We start from the raw sequence: 14,077 nt of genomic DNA, 5'->3' as shown, positions 1-14,077 counted from the left end.
CATGGTCCACAAACATGACTGTTATGTCCCAGTCCTGTTCCCCTGATCTGGAACGTATGGCAATCAAGTGCCGCCCATTCTATCTGCCGAGGGAGTTCACTGCCATCATCCTAGTTGCAGTGTACATTCCGCCCCAGCCTAACATCAGGGTGGCGCTGGAGGGACTGAGCACTGTGATTAGCAGCCATGAGGTAAAACATCCTGATGCCTTCCCGATCATTGTGGGAGACTTCAATCAGGCCAACCAGAAGAAGACTCTGACAAACTACCAACACGTCACATGCAAGATCAGAGGAGCCAACACATTCGACCACTGCTACACCACCATGAAGAACGCCTACCAAGCCATACCATGACTGCACTTCGGCAAGTCTGATCACCTGACTGTACTTCTACTCACAGCTTATAAGCAGATACTGAGGACAACAGCACCAGTAGTGAGGACGGCAAAAGTATGGTCGAGGGAGATGGAAGAGCATCTGCAAGACTGCTTTGAATTGGTGGACTGGACCATATTCAAGTTCTTATCCTTAGACTTGAATGAATATGCAACATATGTCACCAATTTCATTAAGCCTTGTGTGAACGAATATGTGTCCATGCACACATACCAGGTGTTCCCCAACCAAAAGCCTTGAATGAGTCAGAGGATTCACCACCTGCTAAGGTCAAGATCAAGGCTGTGGATCCAGATCTCCTCAAGAAGTTGAGGTATGACCTGCGGAAGGCTATCTCTAAAGCAAAGTGGCAATTCTGGAGGAAGCTAGATACAGATACCCGCCAGGAATGGCAGGGAGTGCAGTCCTTTACAGCCTACAAAGCAAGGGTGAACACTATAGATGTGATGCTTCATTACCTGATGAGCTAAACACCTCTATGTCTGCTTTGAGAAGGAGAACCAAATAGTGCCTATTTGAATACCTGCAAAGGCTGAGGACCCTATATCTGTCTCTGAGGCCAACATTAGAACAATATTCAAGAGGGTGAACCTTTGCAAGGTGTCAGGCCCTGGCAGGGTACTGAAAATCTATGCCAACCACAGATATTTTCCACTTCTCATTGCTGCAGTTTAAATTTAATTAAAAAAAAATAGACATACAGCTTGGTAATGGGCTCTTTCAGCTCACAAGTCAGTGCCCAATTACACCCAATAAACCGTCACCTAATCTACACCCCCCCTCCCCCAGTACGTTTCAAACAGTGGGAGGAAACTGGAGCCCCTAGTGAAAACCCATGCAGACACAGGAAGAACATAACGAACTCCTTACAGACAGTGCAGGATTTGAACCCCAGACCAGATCGCTGGCCCTGTAACAGCTTTGTGCTCTACGCTAACCGTGCTGCAGTCAGGTTCCCACCTGCTTCAAAAGGGCATCAAACATCCTGGTGCCCAAGAAGAGCGGTGTGAGCTGCCTCAATGATTATCTGCCTATAACACTAACATCTACTGTGATGAAATGCTTTGAGAGGCCAGAATTAACATGTACCTAAGCAAAGGTCTGGACCCACTACAATTCTCCCATCACCACAATCGCTCCACAGCAGATGCAATATCGCTGGCTAGCCACTCAGCTCTGGATCACCTCAAAAACAGCAACTTATACATACGGCTGCTCTTCATAAACTACACTTCAGCCTTCAACACCACTGTTTCCTCAGTGCTGGTCAAGAAAGTCCAAATCCTGGGGCTTCCCATCCCCCTCTGCAACTGGATACTTGACTTCCTCATTGGAAGACCATGGTCACTACGAATTGGAAACAATGACTCTTCCTTCCTTTTGCCTCAAGGATGCGTGCTAAGCCTACTGCTCTAATCACTATACACCCATGACTGTGTGGCCAGACACAATTCCAATGCTATCTACAAATTTGCCGATAACACCACAGTTATTGGCAGAATCGTAAATGGCAATGAGGAGGGATATAGATCAGTTTGTTGAATGGTGTCACATCGACAACTTTGCGCTCAGCATTAGCAAAACAAAGGAGATGATTATGGATTTCAGGAGGAAGTCAGGAGAACACAATCTAGTCCTTATCGAGGGCTCAGTAGTGGAGAGAGTCAAGAAGTTCAAATACCTGGATGTCACCATCTCCGAGGATCTGCCCTGGAGCCTCCATGTTGATGCAATCATGAAGAAGGCTCACCAGTATACTCTGTGAGGTGTTTGAGATTTGGTATGTCACTGAAGACTCTCGAAAACTTCTTCAGGTATACCATGGAGAGCATTCTGGTTGGTTGCATCACTGTCTGGTATGGAGATGCCAGCACTCAGGACAAGAAAAATCTCCAGAGGCCTGCAACATCATGGGCACCAGACTTCCCTTCATCGAGGATATCTACAAGAGGCGGTGTCTTATGAAAGCAGCCTCTATCCTCAAAGATCTCCATCTCCCAGGCCATGCCCTCTTCACTCTGCTATCATCGGGGGGAAAAAAGTACAGGAGCCAAAAAACGACCACTCAGTGGCTCAAGGACAACTTCTTCCCTGTTGCCATCAGATTCCTGAATGACCAATGAACCAAAGACACTGCCTTACTTTGACTTTCCATACATAATTTTTATTTATTGTTTTAAGGTAGTTTATATGAATGTTTGCACTATAAATTTTGACTTGTTCATGACAATAAATTCTGATTCTATTTATAAGGACTTTCAATAACAATTCTGATTTGAGAGATCCACAAGCAGAAATTGTATCTGGTGAGCTTCTTCATAAAGATGTTGGACACTTGTAAAGCGAAAATGTTCAGAGTTCTGAACTGATGATATACTTCTAACCTGAATTTTTCTTATCTCTCCATTGGCATTGACAGCAATTCAAGTTTTTACATTTTTCTAAATATAGTAGTTGATCTCCATGAATCTCATATACAATATGCCCAGAATTAAAAACCTTGACTTTGAGCCATAGAACACTACAGCACAGAAACAGGCCTCCTTGTCCCTTCTAGTCTGCATTGAACCATTTTTTTTTTTGCCTGGTCCCCCTGACTTGAAAAGGAAATATTACTGGAAAATATGTAGCATTAACATGAAACACTAATATAGGAAAAGTATAAAGATGTGTCATTTAATGTTGTCGTAAGACATAGGAAGTTGTGAAAAGGAGCAGGCCATCTGGCCCGTCAAGCCTGATCTGCCATTCAATTAGATCATGGCTGATCTGATGACAGACTCATCTCCACTAGACCTGTCTTTTCCCCAAATCCCATAATTATACTATTATGTACAAATCGAACCATCCTTGTCATTAATATTTTTACTGAGGTAGTCTCCATTGCTTCAATGGGTGGTGAATTTCTTCGATTAACCACCCTCTGGGGAAAAACAATTTCTCCTCATCTCTGTCCTAAATCTACCACACTGGATCTTGAGGCTATGTCCCCTAGTTCTAGTCTTTCCATTCAATGGGAACACATTACCTACCTCTATTATATCTATGCCTTTCATAATTTTATATGTTTCTATAAGATAACCTCTTATTCTTCTAAATTCCAACAAGTACAGTCCCAGATGACACAATTTCTTCTTTTAGTCTAACCCCCTTATCTCTGGAATCAACCTGGTGAACCTTCTTTGGACTGCCTCCAAAGTCAGTACATCAACTCTACGCAGTACTGTAGATGCAGTCTCACCAGTGCTTTGTATAGATGCACCCTAACTTCCCTGCTCCTAAATTTAATCCCTCTAGTAATGAAAGCCAACATTCCATTTGTTGTCTTGATTGCCTGCTGCACCTGCAAACCAACCTTTTATGATTCATGCACAAGCACTCCCAAGTCTTTCTGCATGGCAGCATGTTGCAATCACTTTTGATTTAAATAGTATTCTGATCTTCCATTTTTCCTTCAAAAGTTTATCACCTCACATTACCAACATGTTACTCCTTCTGCCAGACCCTTGCCCACTTAACCTATCTGTCTCTCTCTGAAGCCTCTCCATATTCTCTGGATAATTTTCTTTTCCTGCCCAATTTAGTGTTATCAACAAACTTAGATACCCCCTCTTCCAGATCATTAATGCATACCACCCTACTCACCATTGTTTGTCAACCCGAAAAACAGCTCTGTATGAAACACGAAAGGCTACAGGTGCTGTGTTGTACCAACTCTGTTTTCTATTGGTTAACCAATCCTCTATCCATGCTAATACATCATCCCCTACTCTATGCATCCTTATCTTGTATGCCTTTTATGCGGCACCTTATGGAATGGCTTCTGGAAATCCAAGTAAACATTGTCCATCTGCTTCCCTCTATCTATCAAGGTCATTATATCTTTGAAGAACTCCAGTAAGATTGTCAAACAGGACCTGTCTTTGCTGAATCCATGCTGGACTAAATAGTCAGCACTAATTACACTTCCAAACAATATTTTCTGACTGAGGCAGTCCCTTTGGAGCAAGAATTACTTGTTAATATTCCAGTTCCATGAAGTGAACTTCATTTGAAGTGACCAATGTGGGTATGTCAGACTTTCAAAGAAATAGTTTGTGAGGTGGTATATGTTCTTTCACCTTTACACTGCACTTCCATGTGTGGACTTGAATTTCTCAGAACTATTATGATTGTCTCTTAACTTCTTGAAGTACAGAAGGAACAATGAAAATGTTGCATTTTCTTCAACAAAGCTTTGAGTATATCCTTGAATTCAGATTTATTGTCATGAATGTGTCATGAAATTCATTGTTTGCAGCAGTATTATTGTGCATTCTAGGTGCAAAAATTGCTATAAATTACATTTTCTAAAAAATGAACAAAGGGCAAGGGCAGCATGGTTAGGGTAGTGGTTAGCACAACATTGATATAGTGTCAGTAACTGGGTTTGAATCTTGCCCTGTCTGTAAGGAGTTTGTACATTCTCCTTGTGTCTGTGAGGGTTTCCTCTGGGTGTTTTGGTTTCCTCTTACCATTCAAGACATACTGGGGTTGTAGGTTAATATGGTGTAATTGGGTGACACAGGCTTGTGGGTGGAAAGGCCCTGTTACCATGCTGTATGTCTAAATTAAAAAGTTTAGTGCACAAGAAGAGAAAAAAATGAGATAATACCTGTGGTCCATTGTCCATTCAGAACTCTGATGGCGGAATGCAAGAAACTTTTTTTCTACCACTGGTGTTCCTCTTCAAGCTCCTGTTCTTCCTTCCTGATGATAGCATTGAGAAGATAGCATGGCCTGGGTGGTGAAGATCTTTGATGACAGAGGCTGCCCTTGAGATACTGTCTCTTTGTAGATATCCGTAATGGGGGTGAAGACTAATGCCCAAGATAGCACTGGTTGAGTTTACAACTCTGTAGGTTCTTCCTCTCCTGTGCACCTCTATACCAGAAGTGATGTAGTCGGTCAGAATTCTCTTCATGGTACACATGTAGAAATTGTCAAGAGTCTTTGGTGACATACTTCATTAGGAGTGAGGAGATTTAGTATGCCCACTGCAAGCCTTCTTTGTGATTGTATTGACATGAAGGCCCCAGGATAGATCTTCAGAGTGGTTGATATCCAGGAAAATTAATGGAGAAAATTCTTAGAGATAGTACTTATAAACATCTGGATAGACAGGGTCTGATCAGGAGCACTCAACATGGATTTGTGGGAGGAAGGTCATGTTTGACCAATCTGATTGAATTTTTTGAAGAGGTGACTAGGAATGTGGATGAGGGTAGCGCAGTGGATGTTGTCTATATGGACTTCAGTAAGGCCTTCGATAAGGTACCACATGGAAGGTTAGTTAGGAAGGTGCAGTCTTTAGGTATAAATTTTGAGATAGTCAAATGGATTGAACATTGGCTGAAAGGGAGAGGCCAGAGAGTGGTAGTGGATAATTGTCTGTCAGGTTGGAGGCCGGTGACCAGTGGTGTGCCTCAAGGATCTGTATTGGGCCCATTGTTGTTCGTTATATACATTAATGATCTAGATGATGGGGTGGTGAATTGGATTAGTAAATATGCAGACGATACTAAGATAGGTGGAATAGTGGATAATGAAGAAGGTTTTCAAGGATTGCAGAGGGATTTGGGCTGCTTAGAAAAGTGGGCTGAAAAATGGCAGATGGAATTTAATGCTGATAAGTGTGAGGTGCTTCATTTTGGTGAGAAGAATCAGAATAGGACATATGTGGTAAATGGGAGAGCATTGAGGAATACAGAAGAGCAGAAAGATTTAGGAGTGACGGTACATCGTTCCCTGAAGGTAGAAACTCACGTGAATAGGGTGGTGAAGAAGGCTTTTAGTATGCTGGCCTTTATCAATCATTGCATGGAATATAGGAGTTGGGAGGTGATGTTGAGATTGTATAAGACGTTGGTGCGGCCTAATTTGGAGTTCTGTGTGCAGTTCTGGTCGCCTAATTATAGGAAGGATATAAACAGAGTGCAGAGAAGGTTTACCAGAATGTTGCCTGGGTTTAAGCATCTGGAGTATGGGGAGAGATTGGACAGATTGGGTCTTTATTCTTTGGAGCGTAGAGGGTTGAGAGGGGATATGATAGAAGTATTTAAGATTATGAAAGGGATAGACAGAATGGATGTGGATAGACTATTTCCGTTAAGAGGAGGAAAGTTTAAAACAAGAGGACATGAGTTAAGAATTAAGGGGCAGAGGTTTAGAGGTAACATGAGGGGGAAATTCTTTACTCAGAGAGTGGTAGCTGTGTGGAACGAGCTTCCGGGAGAAATAGTGGCGGCGGAGTCAATTGTATTATTTAAGAAAAGGTTGGACAGGTATATGGATGAGAAGAAGATGGAGGGTTATGGGCATTGTGCAGGGAGGTGGGATTAGAAAGGGGTGTTTGGTTCGGTGCGGACTAGAAGGGCCTAATGGCCTGTTTCCGTGCTATAATTGTTATGTTATTATGTTATGAATATGAAGTTCTTAATGATTTCCACTGCTGACCCCTTGCTGAGAACTGGTTTATGTTTTCCTGGTTTCCCCTTCCTGAAGTCCACAATCAGTTCTTTAATTTTGCTAACGTGAAGTGCAAGGCTGTTGTGACAATGCACATTTAGCTGATCTGTCTTTCTCCTGTGCACTTCCTTATTTGCTTTATCATTCTCGTCCTCTTGAAATGAATACTATCATTGCATTTGTCTTTCTCACTACCTACTCAACCTGCAAGTTAACTTTTAGGGCATCCTGCACTTAGACTTCTAAGTTCCTTTGGAGTTCTTCCTTTTGAATTCTCTCCCTATGTAGACAATAGTTGACTTCTTAATTACCTTCTACCAAAGTGCATAACCATTTACTTCTCTAAGCTGTATTTCATCTGCCACTTATTTTCCCATTCTCTGAACTTATCCAAGTCCCTCTGAAGACTTTCCACTTCCTCAACACTACCCATCCTTCCACCAATGTATCAACCACAAACTTGGCCACAAATTCATCGATTCCGTCGTCTAAACCATTTATGTCCAGTGTGAAAAGTAGCAGACTCAACACTGACCCCGAAGGAACACCACTAGTCACCAGTAGCCAGCCGGAAAAGGCCCCCTTTATTCCCACTCTTTGCCTTCTACCAGTCAACCAATCTTCTCTCCATGCCTGTACCTTTCCCATGATACCATGCTGTCCTATCTTGTTTAGCAGTCTCAAATGTGGAATCTTGTTAAACCCTTCTGAAAATCCAATTAAACAGCATTTACTGATTCTCCTTTGTCTTTGTGCTCATTACTTCCTCAGAGATCTTCAATAGATTTATCAGGCAAAATCTCTCCTGAAGGAAACCATGTTTTCCTCGGCTTATTTCCTCTTGTGCTTTCAAGTACCCACAAACCTTGTTTCTTAACCGTGGGTGCCATGGTTTAACATAGCGATTAGGGCCCCATTGTTTCAGCACCTACAAACCTGAGTTTGAATCCAGTGATTTCTGTAAGGACTTTATACGTTGTCCCACAGTTCAAAAATGTACCGGGGTTGTAGGCTAATCGAGTGTAATTGGGCGACACCGGCTCATGGACTGAAAAGACCTGATACTGTGCTGTATGTCTAAATTAAAAAAAAATAATGGGCTCCAGGATCTTGCTATCTTCTGCCTTATCACGTTACTGGTGTCTCCACAATGAGGGCTGATGCAAAATACCTATTCAGTTCATCCGTCATTTCTTTAGTCCCCATTACCACTTCTCCAATGTCATTTTCCAGCGGTTCTATGTCCATTTTACTGTTATATACAGTATCTGAAGAAACCTTTTGGTGTTCTATTTCATGTTAATGGCTAACTTACTTTAATATTTAATCTTTTTTCCCCTTATTATTTTTTGTGGCCTTTTGTTGGTTTTTAAAAGCAACCCAGTCTTTTGACTTCCTGCTAATTTTTGCAGTACTTTCTCCCTTTTTATTTTGTGCTGTTTTTCTCTTCTCTTGTCATCTATAGTTTTGTCACACTCCCATTAAAATGCTTCTTCTTCATTGGGATGAAACAACCCTATGCCTTCTGAAAATATTCCCAGAAACGTGCTGTTGTTGCTCGACTGTCTTCCTTGCCAGGGTCCCTTTCTAATCAACTTTGACTAGCTTCTCTCTTGTGCCTCCATGCAGCAAGTCAGACAGTATTTATGAAAATAAATATGAAAATTAAGAGTTAACATTTTATTTCACAAGCACTTTGTTAGATGAGATCTTCAAATTTTAGGACTTCAACAAAGACTTTCACGGGTTTGTTGAGGGTGTTTAGGTCAAGGACAGATCACAGTTGAGATCTTCAAAGCATTTCATCCATTGAGTATTGATTGCTTCTTCATCTTTAAATTCTTCCCTGTTCTTGGCTTGAAGTTGATGAGCCCTTCAGTGTTTGGATCTTGAAAATGCTTAAGAATCCAGGTTGTTGAGTTTTCTGTGCTCCTTTCATTCACCTTTTTTATTTCACAGTTTTTTTATGGTTTTGTGTTGGATGTCTTCCTTCAGTAGCCCGTAGACCTCTTTCCCCTTGAAGAATGGCAAAGCTTTAATCTGGGGATATTTTAGACATGTAGTTCATTCTCCATTTTATCTCTTGATCATTCTCAACAAAGCAATCTGGATTCTTCAGTAGAAAAACAAAGAGTCCCTTCAGAAATGCTAATTATGGTAGACTGTTAGCTGTGAAGTTGGCAGGTTATATTTGAAAAGCAGTCTGAGAAGGGCTACCTTTGATGTTGATGTTGTAGTAGCAATACTTCAGTTGATGTTTTTGGGTCAGGGTAATGGTTACAGAGCAAATTAGACAGTGGTGATGAAACAGTGTTTTCATCATGAAAAGCCCATGTTCCAAGCATTTTATCAGACCCAATACCCAGATGGAGTTCTCTTTCCCCACTTCATCAGCAGTTGTGCCTTGCCAGAGGGCTGCATCATGTCCCACCTGGGCACCAACGTTGCCCAACAGTATCAGTGAATCCCCATCTGGGATGTGGATGCGGATTGTTTTTCAAGCATGGAGTTGGAGTGGAAAATAAAATAGGATTAGTGCAGGATAAGTGGGTGCTTGATAGTTGTGGAAACTTGGTACATTGAACTCTTGTTGTCTGCTGACTGTAGCTTGTTAGTTCTATTTAAGATTAAGCTGAAGGCCTTTACCAATTCAAGAGCAGTTACTGGGACATTATGAACTCTTTATTGATGATGACATTCATTCTATGTGGACAAGGTCTTTCTTCAGGTTTGCCTCCCAGAAGATTGTGAATGGGCCATAGTATGACATAATAAAATTAATTCCTTTTGCATATTCAAGGTACAAATAACATATAACTGACATCGTGGCATCAATAATAATTATAAAATTAATGTATTCTCTTTCTACGAGTGCAGTACTGTATCTGGTCAGTAATAGTTAAGTCAACAGCACAAAGATGAGCCCTTCTGCCCATGTTGATCCCAATTGACCTCTCATCCCTATCAACTATGAATTCTCCTGTCAACCTAAATTGGGGCAATATACAATAACCAATTAATCTAGCATATCTTTGGCAGAGGAGAGTAAGCTAGAGCAATCAGGAGAAACTCTTTGATAACATAGAATATGCAAATTCCATGCAGAATTCCATACACCTGTCACACAACAGTAAGTGTAATGTAGACAGTGTTCATTTGCTCAGGAAATAAAAACCAGCTTAATAATGAAGGAAATGGAAACTTTTACAACTTTGAATAAAAGAGGAGTAATTTCTCTCAACAAATGCAGTGAGTGTAGGATAATGCCCTATAAATTAATTAATCATATCTATTTGCAGGAGACACCAAGCTTTAATTACTCAATCATTTCCACGCTGATTGCCAGTAGCATTGTCGCCATATGCAGCATTTTAAGTCACCTGGATGTTGAACAATGTGGATGTTTATTTATTAAATGCCAATGTTGCAGTTATCTGTCAGTCTAGACTCGAGATCATTTGACTTTTTTTGTGATTATTGAGAATTATACTGTTCCTTATCAAATCTCTGAATTTGTGGCTGACCACTTAATAAAATTATTTGTTTTTTGAAACCTTGAACCTACAGTCAGTTGTGTCAAAGACAAGCCGGTGGTGTTTCATACCAAAGTAAGGTCTTCTGGCTACTCCTCAACACCAAGGTAAGAGTCAATGTTGACATGATCTGAAAAATTGAAACAAGTTTAATCCATAATCTTAGCTAAGTTTTTTTAAATGTTTATAGAATACTTTGATTGTAGTAGAATGTTTATTGGCCCTTTTGATGTTCTCTTGAGGCTGTTAGCTTATTGGGGAATCAAACTCTGATTCAAGCAAAGGATTGGAAAAATATCGGCATCACCTGTTGCTTTTTAGAAATGATAAAGTAGTTTTGGATCATCCAACCTGAAATTAGCTGTCCATTAGATGTTGTTTTGAATGTTATTCATATTTTTTCTTTAAAATTTTTCTTTAAAATAAGATAGCAGGTTAAATAGTTCAGTATGTAGCTAATGTCCCTGCTAGGAGAAACTCTTAATCAAACTGAAACAAGAAAATTAGGAACTTTCTTTAGCACCTCAGAGTTGAGTAGCTCAGTTGTTTGTATACACTTTACAGATTTGCTCTTATCTCAGGTTTAGAACCATGTGACAATTTTTGAGGCTTTTCCTTATTGAGTGCACTAGTTTGCAACCTCAAAAGCACAATCTTCCCAAGATTCAAGCTTTCTTTATTGTCATGTAATAGAACAGAACTTATAATATTATACAACATTGCCTTTTGTCTGCCTTAAGGCAAAGAATTGCCATTAATGTCGCCTGATGCCCCTTATAGAATGAGTGAAAGAGAAGCAAAAGAGGGTTCCTTCAGAGTCATTGCATGTCCTTGAATTCACCTCTGCTCCCACAGCCTTTGCAGCTATCGGCACCTGGAGCTCCAGATCTAAACCTCTGACATGATCAGGAAGACTTCAGTGCCTGTGGCCCTTTGGATGCCCTTCTTGACCTCAGCACTTTCTCGAATTCTGGCTCCTATACCTGTTTCCCATGAACCAGTCTTCAGCAGCCTGCAACCTATGTGATTCCCTCAGCTGCTGAATCCTTCGCTGGTCTGCCGCCATAGTCACTGTCCTGTATGGTCATCTCCTTTGCTTCTCCTTCTCAACAGAGGGTGTTCTTCCAGTTTCTGATGCCCTGGGCTGGTCTGCTGCTCCCTCAAGGCCGCTGCCGAGCACAGGCGCCGCCATCTTGGGGCACAGACCTGTATTGTAGGATTTTCGTTTAAAAACACCATTGACTTCTTTAACAGGTCGATTAATAACTGTACAGAGTCATTGGCATTATGACCGGTTAGTTGAGCCCTTCAGAGCAGCGTTGTGTCTGCGTTCTCCGCTCTCCTGGATCCACACCTGTGGCAATGCTGCCGTTGCAGCAGCGCCACCATTTTAGTCCAACCCAGAAAATGCTGTGGGATTTACTAGGCTTGGAGATATTTTCCTCTGATTGTTTTTTCATCAGTAAGAATGCCTCAGTTCCAGTCAATGTCAACCCAAAGTCAGGACCTGTGTAATCCATATTCTGACCCTTTTGGGCTGCACTCCCAAAACCTTTCGTCAAAATTAGGTAGAATATGGAACTTCAGAACACTTCAACTGCTTCCCTACCAATTCCCATTGCTACTTATAGTTCATCATTTGTAAGATTTAAAAATCTGGTCTGAACTGTCCAATCCATCAAGATCAATACAGAATAATTAGTTTAAAAGTTCAATTTCTGTTTTAACTAAATGTAGATTAATTGACTTTTGTCTTGATATCAAAACTATAATATTCATGATTTTGTTGCAGTGTCAACATGTTCACACCAAAGTTAAATCATCCAAAAGGTGCCAGGTCCATCAAGAAAGAAAAAAATAACAGTCTCAAGTAAGAAACATATTTTAAAAGAAGTCTTCAATTTTGGAACATGGCTATAAAATAATTGGAGCTCTCATGCCATTCATTCTCAAAGGATGTTGATTGATTTCTGTTTTCAGCAATTCCTCTAAATATTCTGCAGGAAATGTGTCATCATGGAAGTCCAGCATTTTGTAAATGCAAATATTCCAAATTCTGTTGCTGCATCAATCATTATGAGCCCAGAGGACCCCAAAACCCAGCACCAATAGAAATTCAACAAGATAATGGTGACTTAAACAAAAGTTGCTTTTAATTGTCTTTAAACATGAAATCAGGATCAAACTTTAATTTATTAACCTTAACCTAACTTAACCCCCTTCTAATCCTAAGGACACATGTATGTAAGTTCAGAAAAGTTATTTAATTTACAGTCCAATCTCACTCCTCACTCCTCCAAGTTCACTGGTATCAGGCAATTCTTATACTGTGCACAGAATCTTCACCAGGTTTTGGTGCTTGAAAGGTAAATGGTTACCGCTCAGGGAGGTTCTTGTCAGTTTTCAGAGAGAGATTTGTTGCTCGTTGGACACCCACAACTGATTCCTTCAGATCAGCCACTTCAGTGTCTTGCCAAAGAAACTTGCCCCATTAGGATTTTCCAGATGAGAACCTCTTTTTTTCTTTCAGGTCACCACAGAGTTCCTTTTTGTTTCCCTTATTTCAAGTGAAACATTAGACAGCCAGTCCTCTCCTCTTGTGTGGACCACAAGGGCTTTGACCAGGCTGAACTAAGAACTCACAACCCGTCCTCAAAATGGGATTTTTCCACAAGCTTTCCAGCTTGTCATGTTCCAGTCCTAGCTACTGCTGAACTGTAGAACTGAATTCTCTCTCTCTCTCTCTCTCTCTCTCTCACTTAGAGAAAACCACATGACCCTCTTAGAACTGCAAACTGCACCAGACCCAATCTTCTGAGTTCATTCACCTTTCGCTTTCCTAAACAATAATCCATTACTCCACAGCATGTCTAATTAACGCCTACTTGTTAAGTCCTTATAGTCCTTCTTCAAAGTTTGTGAAAAGGCACTTGGAACTTGAACTGTCTGGCTTGAACAGAGCTCTGGCATTCTAAATGAGATCTGTTTTGAAGTGTTTGTATGTGACCTAAACTAAAAAATCTGCCACAATTTATCTCCTTTAAAACATATCTATAGACAATATAAAATAATCTGTCACACTAGACAATTGTATTGCAATAACTGAGAAATTTCACCAATGTGGAATTCTCAGCATGCCAGCTCAAAGAGGGGTGATGTTTGATGCTCTTTTGTTGCTGTCTGCAAGGGATGAAATTATTCATGGATGGAAAGAAAGTGATGAATTTGTTTTTGCCAGCTAGTCCATGCCGAGTCCAATGTTGGAACTGAATATGAATTAAATCTTGATACAGGCAACTTCTGATATCGTGTTTTCCACCCCTATCCTTGCTCAAATTTCCTTCCGTGCTTTTCTGTTTGTTTGGGGAAAATTAGTGTTTCCATTGTTGGTATCCAGGAAGAACTAAAATATGTTTTACATGGAAAATGTTCTTGTTCTCTAATTGAATATATGTTGCAGAGTGATAATGCTATGATTTGCTATAGGGGAATTTCCAAAGAATACCCACTGGACAGTCTGGCACCAAGCAAGCTTGGTGCACAAGTTATTATTTCAAACCAACCAACACCAATTTGCTCTATGCAGTACTCAGGTAAGATATCTCATTGGAAATCATTTCTAAATATAGTGAATTAAAT

At 40.6% G+C, this 14,077-nt stretch overlaps 1 protein-coding gene across 1 annotated transcript in view; it reads left to right on the top strand.

Moving 5' to 3' along the window:
- The window catches only part of wdr27 (WD repeat domain 27), a 671,431-nt gene that overhangs the window by 48,954 nt on the left and 608,400 nt on the right, over positions 1–14,077 (top strand). The window contains exons 12-14 of the mRNA XM_069930793.1: positions 10,473–10,545; positions 12,231–12,308; positions 13,925–14,031. Of these exons, the coding sequence (XP_069786894.1) occupies positions 10,473–10,545; positions 12,231–12,308; positions 13,925–14,031 (258 nt within the window). The remainder of the gene's footprint in view (positions 1–10,472; positions 10,546–12,230; positions 12,309–13,924; positions 14,032–14,077) is intronic.

This window comes from Narcine bancroftii, chromosome 4 (assembly GCF_036971445.1).
Source record: "Narcine bancroftii isolate sNarBan1 chromosome 4, sNarBan1.hap1, whole genome shotgun sequence".
Classification (NCBI taxonomy): Eukaryota; Metazoa; Chordata; class Chondrichthyes; order Torpediniformes; family Narcinidae; genus Narcine; species Narcine bancroftii.
Note: the sequence above shows the minus strand (reverse complement) of the source record. Positions and strands in the feature narration are given on the sequence as shown.